The 18,126-nt window shown below is 39.3% G+C and overlaps 1 protein-coding gene across 1 annotated transcript in view; it reads left to right on the top strand.

Moving 5' to 3' along the window:
• The window catches only part of CNTNAP5 (contactin associated protein family member 5), a 263,702-nt gene that overhangs the window by 227,690 nt on the left and 17,886 nt on the right, over positions 1-18,126 (top strand). Inside the window, exons 18-20 of the mRNA XM_056496452.1 lie at positions 1,440-1,679; positions 2,993-3,217; positions 17,170-17,300. Coding sequence (XP_056352427.1) covers positions 1,440-1,679; positions 2,993-3,217; positions 17,170-17,300 — 596 coding nt within the window. The remainder of the gene's footprint in view (positions 1-1,439; positions 1,680-2,992; positions 3,218-17,169; positions 17,301-18,126) is intronic.

Here is an 18,126-nt window from a genome sequence, read left to right as displayed (position 1 = left end):
TGTTTTGTTTTGGGACAAAATCTCCAAACAAAAGGATTGTGTGTGCAGTGCAGCAAATGCAGAAAGTCTGATTCTTCTCCTCAGAGGGCCTTTAAAATAAGTGAGCTAACATTTGCTCTCCTGAAAACAATAGCTGGCTAAAGAGGAACTTGAAAATTTATTTTTCTGAGAAAGGTGTCGTAAAATGAGCATGGAATAAATGTGTCTCATGCATACTATTGATAGTTCAATTACTTTAATTCACATCCAGCATTTCTTTTATTAGTGTTCCAGAAAGAAAATTATGACAGAATGGTGTAGTAGAACACCAGCCCTGTTCAGACTGTTGCTGCATTCTCTTTAGTTTGTAGAAGTCTTACTTTAATTAATTTATAGAAAAAAACAAATGCTCTTCTGCTAGGGCTTATCAAGTGATGTAATCGCTTGAGTCGTACACTATGAAAGAGAGCCAGCTTCTACAGAAGAATAATAACGTCTTTTATACTGCTTTTGCAGGAGAATCACCAATAAAGCTAGTTTCTAAGAGTCTGCAAATGCTGATAACTCCTGAACCAGAATTAGATTTCCTAGCAGCAATCAAATCTGCAGTATCTTCAAAAGCAAAACATCGGCGACTGCCAAAAAAAAGAGTGTATAATAAGAAAAATGGTTATATTTTCATAAAGAACTTCAACAATCACCATTATTATCATTCTCTGTGATTACCTCTTATGGAAAAGTGCCTTCACTGTAACACTGTTAGCAGTTTCATTTGACAGATATGAAGCTAGTTAGCTTGTAGAGACTGAACTGCCCTCTTGCATACAGCTCTGGTCTTCAGGAAGAAATGCAATTATGTATAAGCATTGTAATAAATAACACATCTGTGAACTGAACTCATATTTCAGGCCTACAACAACCGTTGACATGCAACACATCAGGCTGGGCAGTCATGCATAAATTCCCTTCAGCCAGCAGGGCTGGTGCTGAGCATGATTCACCCCTGCTAGCTGGGCTCGGCAGCATGTGTAACTTTCCTGCTGGTGGGATCAGGGTGTTGTTTGTACCAAGGCAACAAATAGGAAAAAGCAATAAAACCCCAACATTTTTGGTTTGGTTTCCTCATATATTTGGTGATTTGCAGAAATAAGATAAAGAAGCTAATCTTTCTCGTAAATGAATTTGGGGTTTCCATGCCAGACAGGGTAGTAGATAAGCCAAAAAAGGGAAGAATGACAAAAAAGAAAGTGTCACATACAGCTTTCTAGTTCTTTCACGAAAATAGTGAGATAACAGTTTCCAGGGCAGTCCATCTGTCATCTTTTGCCATTCTATGCATTGATATATAATATTTTTTAAAATCTGTGGATTTATATTTGTACCTCAGGATTGTGTGTCATGGCTTTGATTACTGTGCAGACTCACCTGTGTGTGCATGTCCATGTTTCTCTGTTTCTCAGGGGGAACAGCTTCCAGACAGAAGGGCTTTTTGGGATGTATTCGATCTCTGCGTTTAAATGGACAGAAACTTGACCTGGAGGAGAGAGCTAAAATGACACCTGGTGTTAAACCTGGATGCCCAGGACATTGCAGCAGTTATGGGAATCTGTGCCATAATGGAGGAAAATGTGTGGAAAAGTATAATGGCTACTTCTGTGACTGCACCAACTCAGCCTATGAAGGACCTTTCTGCAAGGAAGGTAGGCAGCAAGCTTGGATCTCAGGACTTCAGTGGTTTGAATTACTCTGAACTCTGAATTACAGCACCATTTCACCCATGTCATCTTGGTGTCCCCTGCACCTCAAGATGTTCTATTATCTGCTGTCCCTTCAGTGTTCCTAAATGTTTATCTTAAGGAGGCTCTAACACCTCTTTTGTTGCACTCAGAAATTAAAATGGTGTTAGCTGCACTTATAAAGTTTACCACCCTATCCCACAATGATTTGTGTATTCCATTGCATGTAACTATTCCCAGACATTAGGAAACAGGGCTGAATTTTTTTTATAGCAGGTGTTTTACCATGTCTGAATGTTTAAGTTGCTTATTTTTTAAATTTCATCTTATTTTGTTCACCTTAACAAATCTTAAAGCTTTTCTTTACAAAGTTTTAGAGTATTGATGTGACAAAAAGAGGTAGCCTTTTTATGTTTTTTTTTTCCTCCATTCCTGCAACAACCCATCCAAACGTTAAGAAATTTTTAAAATAAGCATGAAGCGTTCAGGAGAAAAACTGATTTGCATGGTTCAGTCTTTGGTGAATGTGTCCTCATTGAACCTTTCTGGTGGCTTATAGGAGATGCTGTCAGCACCAGAAAAAAATGGGCAAATATGGAACATCTAATTTAGAGAACATGTTTTTTGGAACTAGCAAAATCCCTGCTCAGTAACAGCAAGGTGCAGTGAGAATTTTTGATTTCCGTGTCTATCCCCCACCTCACAAATGCAATAGGTTTGCTAAGTGGGCTGCATCATCTGCTGGTGTAAATTGGCTTAGTTGTTTAATGAAAACAGAAGCACGAATTCTAAAGATATGAGGATGCACAGGTGGATGTTTCTCTTCATTTGATGCTCCCAAAGACAGCTTCCCTTACTGGCTCTCTTTGGTCAATGTGTTGCTTTCATAATTAATTTATTTTAAAAGCAGACTGGAAAGAACAAATCTGTTGTGGGGGCAAGGCAGAGAATATTGCTTTACATGTCACTGTCAGAAGATGGTGAACAAAACATTTATTTGGCTGACAAACATTTGGGCTGTTCCATCTTGTGAAATTCTGATTCCAGCACTGAAATTGTTGACTTTATGTCTCCACACACTGTTTTTCTGTGTGCCAGACAAACAATCTGTAAGGAAGGACGAACTCTTATACAAGTGAAGGAAGGGTGATGTCAGCTGGATCAAGGGTGTTCTGCAGTGTTCTACATCTGAGGTGGTTAGTTCTTGTTCATTCCTGCCTGGGAGATCTGAAAATGCAGTAGTTGAAATAATTCCTTTGGTTTATATATGTTTTCAGAGGTTTCTGCCTTATTTGAAGCCGGCACTTCTGTTACTTATACTTTCCAAGAACCTTATCCTGTCACAAAAAATGCAAGCACCTCAAGCTCTGCCATTTATGTGGATGCTGTCTTGTCCAAGGAGAATATTGCATTCAGCTTTCTCACAGCACACACTCCAAGCCTTCTGCTGTACATCAACACCTACTTTCATGAATATTTGGCCGTGATTCTCTCCAAGAATGGTAAGTAGTCTTGATTTGCTACCCAATGGAGACCAGTGGAGCTGAAGTTTTTATGGGTTTTGTTTGTTTGTTTGTGGGTTTTTAGTGGGAGAAAAGTATAGAGTTCTGCACTGATTTAAGTTTGCTTCTCTGTCTTCAACTTTATCAACTTCATGGTGTTCAGTTCATGAAATGGCCATCACTCTTGTTTATGTTCTTTTATTTAGCATTCAGTGCTACTCTTGCCTATTCAGTCTTTGAGTAATCGTGTTGTTGGGGCTTAAAATGTTCTTTGACTTCCATTTGGCAAGACTGTACAATGGTAATTCCTTGCTATTTATTCCATAGTGAGATCCATTAGGCCACCAAGATAAGGGAATGAGAAATGCTGTGTATGTACAAGAATGCTTGGTGCAGAAATATACTATAATTTTATCCTTTGCATTCTGTCTATTCTAGCACATGTATTGCTCCTCACTGGATTGTTTCAATGGAATAAGGCCATTTTGTCTGAATATTAAAGCTAGAATATGTCAAAGTTTTCTAGGTTAATTGACCAAAACATGAGGTGTAAATCCATTTCCTGTCTAAAGATACTTGATGTGGGTACTTCTTGAAAATGTGTAAAGATTTTAGGGGCATAGGCCTTTCTCTTCTCAGTAAACCTCTGGCTTCTGAGTCCATGCAGTGCTTTCAGAAAATTCACTCCAGACAAACATCATCCTGGACAAATGGGGAAATTTGAATTTTTCAAGAGTTATCAGGCACTGGAGCACTGGAAGTGATGAGTAAGCTTATTGGTGATTCAGTAGCCTGTGGCAGGACAATAGAAAGTTAATGTAATGTGGTTGAATATGTAGATTTGACCAAATGACCCAGACCACTCTGAAGCCTTGAAAATTTCCAAAAAAAAGCAAGCTTTCAAGTACCATCAAATGAAACCATTAGAAAAAAAAAAAAAAAAAAAAAAAAAAAAAAAAGCCGGGGGGAAAGGAGGTTTATTCTCAATAAGGAGTTTGCAGTAGTTTCTCTCTTGGTCATGTCAGGTGGATAGCACTGAGGCTGGCTTGGGATAGTGGATTGGCACCCTAATCCCTGGGAGAGGCACCTGGGATAGTAACTGCCTGAACAGATCTACTCCAAGAGGAGCTTTGGCAGGGAGGTGGGACTACTGAGGTGATCTTAACCCTCTCCTGTCCAGTCTCAGATTTCTGTCTCTAATTTGCTCCTGTGGATAAGTGTTTATGATTTTCAGATGTATGAACATTCTAGTGTGTAATTCCAGGGTGATCTATCCCCTGCTGAGGAAAACCTTGGAATCTGCTCCTCAGTTACACTCAGGGCTCTTGATACCACTCAGGTAATTGGAAATAGCCCTTAAGTTAATCACAATGGAATATCCATTTAAATCACATTTATTGCTGCCAGACTAGTCTGAAATGACCTTAGAAACATGAGTCAGTTGACTTTATTGATGGAATACACTATAAGCAACCTGTAATTGTGGAGCTCTAGGAGGGGGTCTCTCATAGTGCTTGGGAAGGGGTTGGGATCAAGACATCAGGATGTCCTGTAGCAGCTCAGCAGGAGCAGAGCTTGAGAAAATGAAAATGACCTTTCATTTTGCCAGCTGCAGCATTTACAGATTTCAGCTTTGACTTAGATGGAGACAGGCACTCTCACTACATGTGGAAATCAGGTGGAGCAGGTCTTGGCACAGTCAGGCACTACAAACTGTGATTTTTCTCAGATCTGCACCTCTTTCTATTCACTTGTAATATGGTGGTAACAGATTTTTAGAGGGTTGATGAGATGTCAGGCTCCAAAATTCTAGACTATAAAGTGTATCACTATATGTAAAGAATAAAATAACTAGCTGGCCTTTGTTAACTCCTGAAAATCTTCTTCAGGATTGCTCAGTGCATGCTTCTGTGACATTTTTACAAGACAGCAATTTCAGTCATGTGTATACTCTGCCTTTTGTCCCAAATGGAATAATTCGTTAAATTTCATGTCCTTTTACTTTTTTGTCTTGTTGGAATTGAAATTATTCCAATGAAAATAGTGTTCAGATATGTTACTCTTTCTTTCTCCAAGAGGTTTATGCTTGCCATAAAGTTACTGGACTATGAATACCAATGTCCTTTGTAGCATTAAAAGTGAGTGTGATTCCTCCTCTCTTATTGGCTCACTTTCAAGGAATCTTGCTGAGTCTGACAGTGTGTAGTAGGACATAAGCAGGTCCCTGCTGGATAGCTGATTGGTTAAATAAAGGTTAGGCTCCTGGAGAAATGGGAATGGGCATTCTCACTTAGGAGGGGAGCAGTAATACTCCTTAACATAATTCCAAGTCCCTTTCCACTTGTTAAAAAAAAATGTAGGAACAGTCTATGTATAATTTAATGCTTCACCTTTTGTAACTATTTTTGAAGCTACTACTCATGTATTCTCTTATTCCTCTTTTCTATTATCCACAAAATAAGTAGGCAAATTATAAGTTAATAAAAGTGACTATGAGAAAAATGTTTTTTGTACTTCTGACTTCTCATGTTAAATATTTGACATTAAAGAAGTGAAACTGTTTGCAAGGATTATTCATAGTAAAAGGGCTTATGTGAAAGAGAACTTGTATAGGCAACTGTGCTCTAATCCAGTCTGGTGTGAAATATTTCCTAAAACCTATTGATTTCAGTAAATACATATATATATAATACTTCTAGAAGCAGTTCCCACCTATAGAATTTATTCCATACCACAGAGTTTGTTCTTACCTCTGATCAATGGGCTCATGTCCTGGAAGTTTCCAGGTAAGGTTTCAAAAAGTCATGGTTTTAAAGATGAGTTAGGGATTGTTTCCTTCATTAGTTAATAGCCTTGGAATCATACATGTGATTTGAAAATTGTATGCATGTAAGAGTATCTTCCTTTTCTCTCCAATCTTTCATGAATTTTCAAATTACAGCTACATATATGTATGTATGTATGGTGTAGAGATGGATGTGTATATTCATATACATATACACATATATAGGTGGGTGTGCATGTAAAACTCATGTAGTCCCATTGGTCCCACATCCAGGAGATAGCAGTACTGAAATGATTGGCATTTTTAGTATCTCTTTCTGTAGAAATTTCAAATTATAGTGCCTGTTACTAAGCTACAGAAAATGGGTAAACATCTCTAATTAGTCTTCTCAGTGTGTCAATCCACAGAAATTATTCATATCATGGGAAGATACTACCAAGAAAAGAGTATTTTTTTCTTTCCCAGGCTAGCTTTTCACTGTACATTTTTGCAACTACATGATTTCACAAAGTTACCAGTAGCTTTGAAATATTCTCTTTGCCTTGATCCCTAAAGGTAATAAATGATGGGAGAGAAAAATGATAATAGAAAGAATGTTGAAATAAATTTATTTCTCCTTTCTTCACTTTTCCTATTTCCCTGCAAAAAATCAAATGCAATATGAATATGATTAAATATATTGTCTAGAAAAAATGTTGTCACAAGTCTTTGATTCTCAGATTTTTGCTTTCTCCATGGAAACAATATGATTCCTAATCTAGAAAAAAACCCAGATAATTAGCATCAAAGAAGAGAGATAAAATCTCAAACTATGCTACAGTGATTGAAAAAATTTCTGTATTTATTATTTAATCTCATGAGAAATTAAACAATTTGAATCCTTTTTTTTTCTTTTTCCACCTTTCCAGCATCTATTGCCATCAAACTGAGCTGTGTTCTCCACTTCTTTTGGAAATTAAGATTCTGATTTTGCATAGGAAAGGTTAAATACAAGGAAAAAGGTACAGTTAAAAACAGCAGTACAAATGAAAACATCTTAAGTAATTATTAGGTCTCTGATACTCAGCATACAGTAGCAGGGCTTATATCAGCTCCACTTCCCTGACCTGTAAAGTCTTGAAATCAGCTGATATTTGAAGTGGATTGGAAAAGAAATCACAATGTGTAACAGCGGCAAGTTGAGTTAATAATAAAAAAATTAAAAAAAAAAGAAAAGCAAATATTTTCAGTGAGAAGCTACTGATTAATTTTTCTTATAAACTCATAGTCTCCTGTAATCTCCTCCTGTAAATTCTCCTTATTCTTTTTGCCTTCAAGTATGTTGAGCTGCATCTCTAACAAGCAAAGCTTTTCTCACTCAGTGGAAAAGAGATGCAAAAAATCCAGTTTAGTCTTTGAGGCAAGGGATCTTTTAATCCTGTTCACACTGTACACTGATGTTTAATGGGTCAAAACTAAAACAGGGGAAATAAGACTTGGGAGATTTCAGGGGGTGATTCTTCTGGCTCTTTTTCCTTACTTTCCTTCCTGTCTTAGTTTTGGGACGTTAACTAATTCAAGGAAGACCCTCTTGACTTCCCTGGTGCTTGTGTATTTCTCTTCTCTTTTGAGAACACCTTGTGCCTTACAGACTTGCAGCAGGCATTGAACAACCTGCACAGTTTATGTGGCTGAAGTGGGAAATGGTGACAAGGTTCAGGTATAGTTACTTTTAATAGATCAGGAGCAGGAAAGAAAGTCATGTTGGGAACTGTGGGAGACAGGAGACAAGCAACTGTGAGTAACTGAGGATTGTTCCCAGTCTAGTTCTGGTTCACAGCCATTATCTGGCAGACAGCATCCATGTCTTTTAAATATAATTGCAAGCAACTGTTGCACTTGGCCCCTGAAATCTTATGTTATTTACTGAATGAGGGACCAGAGACAGTTTGATCAGTGATGATGAATATAAAAGAAATTTTCCCAGTTGCCTTAAATGAGAAGCTAGCTTTGGTACCATGAGTAGGCACGGTTGGGATGGCAGGATCTATCAGTTATTTATCTAGAGAAACTTCTGTTGTTAGAAATCACACTGGTCACTTAGATGTTTCCCTGCTGTAGAGTTTTCACTTCAAATCCAGTACTAAAAAGTCTTTGAGGAAAGAGGTGGATTTGGCACCCAAACCCAATTTTATGTTGTTTGTGTTAGCATATGGCACTTTAAATTTCTAACTGTGCAAAACTAACTTGAAAGAAGAAGCTGCCATAACATTCAGCCAAAGACTCTGCCAGATATGTATCTCTGCCTTCCAAGATGAGAGAATTGAAATATCTGTCTCATTAGCTGAATTCATGGACATGTTTGTACTCATGAAGATTATTTTGCCATACTGAGGGCCAATAGATGTTCTGGAGACCCGCATGGGAAAACAAGGGAACTGTAATTGGATTATGAAGAGCAGGAAAGGTTTAACAGGCTGAATAATTGATCTGTGCTCTGGCTATATACAGACTGACTTTGAACTTACTGCTGTCTGGCATAAAACTCCAGACCACTTGCTGTAGATAATCAGCTGGGAAGAAAACCTCTGTTTCCACTTGCATACAGGAGGTGTTTATCTCCCAGAAGACTAGAGTTCCTAGTTCACATTTTCCAGCTAAGTTGTTTTTATTGTTGGATTTCCCTGGAACTGTCCTGAAAGGAATGAGAGGAAGGGCAGAGGGTCCTGTCTGAATAGATGCTCTCTTTATATATGCATGTATTTATTTATATATGCTCTTCAGTTTTTCTGAAAGAAGAGTATTTCAGCACTCCTTTTATTGAAAGCTTTAGCCTTGAAAATTGACAGGTGGCAATTTTCAGTTACTTTTCATTTAAGATAATCTGTGTTGTGGACAGGACTGACCTGTGTACTAAGCACTGTAGTCCAGCAGAACTATTGATTTAAGTGCTGCCTTGGAGCAGTGTAGCTGTTTGTACACAACAGAGAGCCCAATACTTGGAATACAGAGTGGGTCCAAACAAATCTCCTCCTCTGTCTCGTATGTGTTATCCCTATTAACATGTCAATTTTCCCCATATCACAGCAATTATCCTGTCTGCATCATGAAAAGGTGATTTCTTCCTTCTTGCCTTTCTTGGTGAAATTGGATGTTTATGCCAAGTGAGAGTGGCCTTCAGGAGTTGCAGGGGGAAAAGTCTGGAGCAAGGTAGATGTACACTTGGTGAAAGAGGATCAGATCAGGGACTGGGCATTAAGCAAACTGGGCACACATAAATCCATGGGCCCTGGTGGGATCAGCCACGTGCTGAGAGAACTGGAAGATGTCATTGCAAGGCCACTCAAAAGGCAATGGGCACAAATCAAAAAACTAGGTTTCTTCTGAATATGAGACTTTTGGTGTGAGGATAGCTGAGTACTGGCACATCATGCTTAGAGAATTGTGGAGTCTCCATCCTTGGAGGTATTTAGAATTTATCTGGACATGGTCCTGGGCAGCTGACTTAAAGGGTCCTTTTAGTAGGACAGGGATGGACAGCATGTAGTCCAGAGTTCCTTTACAACCTCAGCCATTCTTGATTCTGTGAAAAATCACAGAAGTATGTATTTGAAGGTGAGTCACTGGAAGTTTATATGTATAAGCATATATTTTACCAGAGAAAAGTCTTTACAGTGCTACCATTATGTGGTTCTTGCAAAAGGATTTTTACTGGGTAAATTATTCATTCTTCCTCTAATTTTTCCCATTAGACTACTTAAGAATCAGTTCTTTGTATCCCAGTGGTTGCAGCTAGTTCTAAACTCAAATATCTCCATTGAAAGGTTGCTATAATCAGGAGGTCACACACTATAGGATCTGACTCCTCCATTGGCAGAGACTGGCATAACCCATGAAATAGCAATCCTTAGATGGACTTGCTGATGAGAGCAGCAGAAAATTTCCCAGAGATTCCTGACCAGCCAGGCAGTTCCTCTAGATCTCAACGCAAACAAGCATCATTAACCCCAGAAAGTCATTAATCCACAAAGTACTGTGCTGCCTTCATTATGAGTTAAGAATGAAAAGGAGGTTTAGAAGAAGCATATGATTACTTTTCACTAGTTTTGTCTAAAAGATTGTAGCTCGCTTTCCTGCTCAGGCATCATGCAGTGCTCAAATTGCTTCTTTTTTTTCCTGTCCATATCATCTTCTTTCTGTGCTCTCATTGCTGAACATAATGGCTATTTGTCAGGTCGGCATGAAACGGGTCCTTGCTTGAACAAGCATCTGTGCTGCCAAAAAGGAAAAAAAAATGGTTAAAAGAGACTAGGAAAAATGGAAACTATGAGGCAGAATTTATGTGAGGGCAGGCTGGGATGACTTTCTCAGGGCATCACAACAAGTCTGTCTTTTTTTCCCAAAAGCTGTTCACACAGCATTAATGATGTTGCATCATTTGCAAAGCAAGGTTGAACTTTTGGAATAAAATTCATAGGATGACATTTTATATTCTATTCAATGGGTAAAGAATAAAAACTCTCCCTGCCATCCTGGCTGCTCTGTGAGTCTTAATTAAAACACAGAGGGAGATGGAAGCCTGGCAAGATTCTTGTTCATACAAAGGTGAGTAACCCCCATGGCCTGAATGTCTGAGTGTGAGACTATTGGCATCCGGTGTGTGGATGTGACAGGACATGGTCCTGTTGGAGAGAGTCCAGAGCAGGGCTACAAAAATGATCAGATGGCTGAAGCACCCCTCCTGTGAAGAAAGGCTGAGAAAGCTGGGCTTCAGCCTGGAGAAGGCTTTGAGGAGACTTAGAGCCCTTCCAGTACTTAAAGGGGAGCCACAAAAAGCTGGAGAGGGACATGTTACAGGTATGGAGTGATGGGGCAAGGGGATGGCTTCAAACTGAAAAAGGGTATGTTTAGATTTGATGCTAATAAGAAATTTACCATGAGGGTGCTGAGGACATGGAATGGGCTGTCCAGAGAAGTTTTGGATACCCCTCTCTGGAAGTCTACAGGACCAGGGTTTGAGCAACCTGATCTAATGAGAGGTGTCCCTTCCCATGTCCCTCTCCATAGCAGGGAAGTTGGAATTAGATGATCTTTGGGGTCCTTTCCAACCCACAACATTCTATGATACTGTGATAGCCTTTGCTAATGAAGGGTCTTAAAGTGAAAGTGTTTTAAAATTTCAAAGAATCTTTAAAAAAGGTATGGTTTAAAATTTAGAATAAATCTTACAATCAGAAAGCAGGTGCATTCAGGAAGATTTAACTGCAATAGAAACCCTCAGTTCTCTTCTTCATCTTTATATTCAATCACCTTCAGGGAGAATAAGATAGTTAATGTTGCATCACTTTGTAAAAGAAACAGTAAACACTTCCTTCACCATAGAGAAATACCTAGGAATGTAGAGATAATGATAATGACTAATAGTGGGTTTTTTAAATTGCTTCTCCCTCGAAGGTTTCCTGACATTTGACAACAGATGAACATTTGTGTATTTCACCAATGGATAAACTGTGGCATAAAGAAGGAGGATGATTTGCCAGCAAAGCTGGTAGATCCCAAATTGTGGCAGTGCTCTGTCCATTGCCTCCAGGGTACATAAAAGCACCACTTTGTATGCTTACCCATGAGCTGAACTGGAGAGACAGTGCTTATTATTTTCCCACATCCATGTGTTAGCCCTATTCCCATTTTAGACCCAGCCACATCACCACGTGCATGAGCTGCATTGTTTAGATAAGTGGTCCCTTAAAATCACTGGAATAAGCTCTGTGTTTAGGCCACTCAGTATGTGCAGCATGAGCTCTCTGACTGTGATCCTCTGGGTCATTTTTTAGATTTTGCTATATTTTCTACCTTTGAAGCAAGAAGCATCTGCCCATTCCGTGTTAATTGCTGGTCAGTCTGTGTTCAGCCAACTGGCAGCTGTTAGGAATGAGATGTCTGTGAAGGTTAAACACATTTCTCAGTCACGTAAGGGAACCAGCTACATTTATTGATGTCTAAGTGACAATCTCAATCTGGGTCCAGCTGTCTAGCAGGATTGTAAAGTGAACTGAGGTCATGGGCCTCCAGATAGGCTCCTTTTGCTGTGTGTGTTTTTTTCTAAGTTGAAGAAATGTGATGTGAAGAGAAAATATATATATATTTTTTTTTTAATATAGGATGGCCTGAATATGATCCTTGAGTCCTGAATATCTCAAGCATTGATTGAGAGGCATTCAAATAACCTCCTATTTTTTTTTTTTTTATTACAGGAAGAGGCTGCAAAAAATTGAGTGGTGAATTTTTTTTTAAACCCATGAAATAATAATGTCTAAAGCTGAGTAGTGACATCTGCAAACATGTTCAACAGTTTTTCTTTGTTTTTCCCATGCAAAACAAATAGCAAGAGTCACCCCCTAAAAAAATGCAAGTACTTTCTTAGTTAAATGCCACTGGACACTGAAGAGATGGGCTCTGTTCTTAAAATCACCAGCAGCACTTCCAGTGGAGAGTAAATTTACTGAGTAAATATCCCTGGGGAGAAGCTGCTAATTAAGGAACATGTTTCTAAGCCAGCTGCTCCTAACTGAGAAAATCGTGGTTCATTTTTAAATATCTAGGCTATGAAGAGGGACACTGCCACACTGAAACTGTGCAAGTTCCCAGAGATATATTTTGTGGTAGAGATGACTGAAAAATGTCATATGTTGTTCTGCAATCAGGAGGGGACAAACATTTGTACCTCATGAGCTGCAAATGGCTTTTGAGCTAAATACTCCAAATTTTTTTATATTTAATAGTTTTTTCATAATTGCAACATCAGTAGCCTCACTAATATATTCCACCCTTTGTTTAATTTTTGCTTTCCTTGATTATTTTATCTTTCAGCTATAGCTTGGGTGAGTCTGGAGGGTGCATGTGGTGCTGTAGTTAAAGTCTAGCAGTCCAACAAGGGTGACTGCCAGTTTGAGACAGCTGTAAACAGTTCTGTTACTCCTAAACATTTTTCTGGGTGACTCTGAGGCAACAAGACATGCAGGGGTAGTCCAGTGCCCTTTTATCTAATGTAGTGTTTCACTGTTTCATACAAAAAATCAGAGTTGTCAGCTGCCCTGGTTTAAATGTGTAAATGATGTTACACGATGGTGATAAATTTGTACCTTTTACATGTGCCACCCACATGTGCTCCCTGAATTAACCTCAGCTTCTCTGAGCAGAGCAAGATGTCTCACCAGCTGCTCCAGCCAGTTTAAGTCATTAAAAAGTGCTGTTGAAGTTGGCAAGAGTTGTTGGGCTCAATTTGGGCTTGTTTAAAACCAGTTTCCATAAATAAAGGTCCTGCAGGGAAGTCTCAGACTCCAACAGATGCCATTCCCTTCCTTGCTGTTTGGTCCTTCAGGATGAAATGACATAAGACCTCTGGTCCTGCTGACATGTGTGACAAGAATTTGACTTAAAAATGATGGATTTTCAGACCAAATTCCTGATAACCCGTTTCTCTTTTCTGCAAAGCTGTTTTAATCTTTTTGCCAAATACCTACCACTGGTGAGGTCTGTCAAACAAGGGAGTCTTTTCCTGAGCTAGAACACTCTGTGTAACATTTTCCCTTTTCTATATGATGATTTAAAAATTACTGTGTGATTTTCAATACAGGCTTTGGCAGTCCAGGATGAATGTAAAGTTGGTGGGCATAGGCCACAAAGCCAACAGATTATTTCTGACATTCCACTCAGGTGCTGCTGTAGACACAGACAGAAGAAAGGAGCTCTCCTGTTGGCATGTTGAATCAGCACAGGTTTGGGACATAGAATGTGTAACACCATGGCCATACTATTTCTTCACAGTGTGCAGCCTGAGAACATTTATTTTTTTTGTTCTTCAGACTGAACACTTTGAAATCTCTAACCAGTTTTGTATCCTTATTACCACTAGACATAAGAGCTGCTACAGCAGCTTATCCTCAGAAAAACAAAGCAGCAGTTTGAAGGCACCATGCTGTTCCTGTAGCTGCCTGGAGGTTGGTTATGCTGACACTGATCATTAGTGTTCCTCTAGCAAGTACAAGTGCTGGCCTCCATCATCATTGCTTCAGAAAAGCCACCTCAGACTTAGTCACCAGCTTGGGATGGCATAAATACTGCCATGTGTGAGTCTACTCTTGCCTAATACTGCTGGGCTAACGTGCCCACTAAAATTCTCCAGCCCAAGACCAAAAGAAGGATATCTTTCTTTTCCTTTCTCTCTCCCTTTCTGATTTAATAACAATTGCTCCAGCAATTCAGCATACATTAGAGAAGGAACACAACTGGTTGTGCATTGCTTGAGAATTATGGCACTCCAGGTCTGCATGCTCAGACATGAGAGCTGAAAAGAGGATGACAGGCATGACTACAACAAGACTGACAGAAATTACATTGCTCATGATTAGTGTGAACCACTGTTGTGAGGCAAAAATGATGCAAAATAGAGAATAGGGAGACTAGAGCTGGTTTATGCACTGATTTCACAGTTACTGACACTGGGCTGATGTGATGGAGAAAGTCAGTGGACCAGATAATCAAAATTCAGAGGACAAAATAAAATTCTTAATAATAATCTTAATTAACAATCCATTTATTTTGCTTGTCAAGTAATAAAATGGCAATTTAATATGCCAGGAAATTTATTCTGTAATCTGAACACAGAAGTTTTAGTATTGAATGCAAGGCAAAATTGGCTGTAATCTACAATGGTGAAAATTCAAAAAACACCTCAAAAGATGAGCCCATGTACTTCTGGTTTATATTAATGCAAATTTGGCCCCAGGCAAAATGCCAACTTGAATTCAATAGTTTTGAAGAGCAGCTGTCCATAAAAAAAGTTGCCCCTGGAACTCAAAGCAATTTGACAAAATAAAATGCCATTCACTGATCTCTCTACATGATTTAAGGTGAAATTGCACCACTTTAGAAAGTAAGATCTATTCCTAATGGATGCCAAGAACCTCCTCCATTGTCTCACAACAAAATGGAACAGATGGTTCCTGGTTTAAAATCAGTGCTTCCCTGACACAGTCATTGGGTAAATCCCTGTTTGCTGCAGCTGAGAGCCTGGGTAGACCATGTCATGCTGGCTCCCTTGGAACACAGATGTGCTGGTTGTTGATGCTCATCACCTGCATACAAGTAGTACCAATTATAATTATATATACATGTGTGTTCATAGCCTTCAAAAAGAGCAGAGAAGTTTTTTTTCCACATTTACAAACTAAGGTCACAGACCACACCCAGCCCCTGTTTAGTTTTCTACTTTACATCACTTTCAAAGGCTCCAGATAAGAGGCAGTCTATAAAGTGCTTCTGCTGAGACATGATTTTGAGTTTGAACCAGTCTGTTAGACAATCATATTTTAGTTCCAGCTTAGTCTGTGTGGTCATCTTGGCTGTGGTGTGCAGGGTCAGTCAGCCTTTCTACTTTCTATCAGCTCTGCCCAGAGCAAATCTGAAGAACTTCCTTGCACTTGGGCTTCTTTTCTCATATATTTATGAAGTGTTTCTAAGATGTTTACACTGTTAATCCCTGTTGATGCCTCTTGCTTTCAGTACCAGATAATGTGATTTGATTTAGGTTTGGACCTTTGAGTGTGACAGTCATGGTGATGGACAGCACCTCCCTGCCCTCACTGTGCAATGAGGGCTGGGAGCTGTGCACTGTGGTTTGGGGCAGCTGAATAGGGATCTATAATATCACACTGAATAATTTAGCAGTTTTTATACTGACCTTGATGTCTTCACAAATTCCCCTCTAATGTCCATAGCTATGTGTGAGAATTTAAATGTCTTTTATCACTTTTTTTTTTAATTTCGCTTTAAAATTTCTCCTGATCCAACAGACCTCTCAATCAGCTAAAAAGCCTTCATCCTAGTAGTTTATTCTCATTTTCCCTCTTGATTTTGGAAGCTTTTTTTCTGTCCTACAAATCCCAGAGACTGTCAGTGCTCATCTGGGATATACTGAATTTTGTAAAACTTTTTTTTTTAAAGTACATCTCTTAGGAAGAAAACATCCTGGCAAAGGAAAAAGGGGGGGATGATCTTAACTGAACTAGGGATTTCATCTTGAAGGACTACCAATTTCACTGTGAGATATGTAGAGGTGGAAAAATTCCTGACAATTTTCAGAACGGGGAATAAATGCAGGACGGTTTCTCAGGGTTGGGGTGCTGCCAGCATTCATTTTATCTTTGGAGACTAAAACATAGCACCAGAAAAGTTTCCATGGTACTACAGTTCCATGAACTTTGGTTGCTGATGCATAAAGGGTTTAAAAATTTCATATTTCTTTTTCTCTGCTACTTAATTCCCAGAAAAGTATGCTTGAGAGGATGTTACCAGAATAGCTTATTTTTCTTTTAGATTATGCCATATGTAGCTCCATGTGTCCATATACCATCTATATCTATATCTATCTATAGCTATCTATATCTATGTATATCATCTATACACATTCCCTGTAGTCATTTGTTGAAGGATTAAAATTCATACAGGATTCCTGGTTTCCTTGTGCATTTTGATTTGTTATGGTACTTAGATATGTTATGGTATTTATCAGAAGTCACAGTGCATTTTTCTATAGCAAGATTGAATGAGAGCTTTGGCATTCATTTTTATATGAATTACATTTCTTCAGATATGTTAGAAGTAAAGGTACTTCTTCATTACATATAAATGATAATGTAAGTACAGGCCACTAACTGTTTGAAATTAACTTATAGTTCTTACAGTTGTCACTGTCTTCTGTGTTGTTCGTTACATCTGGATGAAAAGAAGCGATAAAAACGCAGCATTATTAGTTTAGTAGAGCAGTGCAAGCCCTGCATGCCCTCTGCTGGAAGTGATCCCTCACAGGATGATGTAGATCAGCTTCTGGCAGTGCTGGATGCCTGACCTGCAGACAGGCACACTCACTTTTGATACACTTAGTTACTCATTAAGTTATGTGCCTCCAGAGCAGTTTGTTAACCCAGTAGGAAGGAAAGCTCCTCCAATGCATTATTTTCTTCACACTTTTCATTACAGCTTGAACTCTTTCAACCTTCTTCTTGACTTATTAACCTTGTTACTCCATAGCAATAAAAAGAAAGTGAGTTGTTTGTTGTGTAAAGTTATTGAATGATATTGCATTGCTGACACGGGTTTTACACATGCAATTTTCTCTGCTTTTAAGGAAGTTTACAGGTCCGATACAAGCTGAGTAAGGATGGGCTCCTCATTTTCACCATTGACTCTGGAAATTTTGCCAACCGAGAGCTGCACCATGTGAAGATTAACAGAGAAGGCAGAGAGCTGGTCATTCAGGTAGGCCATGGCTTATGCTCAGTGTTAAATAACACTTCAGGCCACAAAGACTGGCACAGGTTGCCCAGAGAAGTTGTGGATTCTCATCTCTGGAAGTGTTCAAGGCCAGGTTGGATGGGGCTCTGAACAGCCTGGTCTGCTGGGAGGTGTCCCTGTGCACAGCAAGAGGGCTGGAATACCTTTAAGGTCCTTCCAACCCAAGCCATGGTATGATTCTGTGGATTCTGGGAATCCCTGATCTCAGTGCCTGATCACCAGCAGGAGGCAAAGGTTTCACCTTGATTCAGCAGCAGAACAGCCCTGTAGCTTCTAGCAAAGTTCCATTTGGACCCTATTCAAAGAGTGCCCAACAGTTATGTTTTCCAGTGAAGGGTCCTTCCCTTTTGACAGTCTGTGAATTAGGAAACACCTTTGGGCAGAACTTCATCTGAACCATTGGAGTGGTTCTGGGGCTTAGGGATGTCTGTGTGATCTGTAGTCTCCATTGAAACACACAGTATGGATCATGGAAAACCTGTGACAGGGAGAAAAAGCTGAGGAATTCCATTTTGGTTAAGAGTATGTTTCCCAAGAGAGAAGGTCACCCCAGCTGCCTTATCCTCTCACAGAAAAGGAAAAGCTGAGGGAATGCAGGGTGCAGTCACTACATACATGGCAGAGCCCCATCGTAGAAACCAGAACCAAGCCATGCTGAGTGTGACAACCTCATGAGGGACAAAACCCCTCCTCTGCCTTGTTTCCCTGCATCACCTGCATCACCTGAAGAGGACCAAGATACTGCTCCTTCTGCTTTTCTTCTAAGGCTAATTATAGCCATCCATATTGC

The sequence above is a fragment of the Oenanthe melanoleuca genome, chromosome 7 (genome assembly GCF_029582105.1).
Source record: "Oenanthe melanoleuca isolate GR-GAL-2019-014 chromosome 7, OMel1.0, whole genome shotgun sequence".
Lineage (NCBI taxonomy): Eukaryota > Metazoa > Chordata > Aves > Passeriformes > Muscicapidae > Oenanthe > Oenanthe melanoleuca.
The sequence above is the reverse complement of the archived record's forward strand: the minus strand, read 5'-3'. Positions and strand labels throughout refer to the sequence as shown.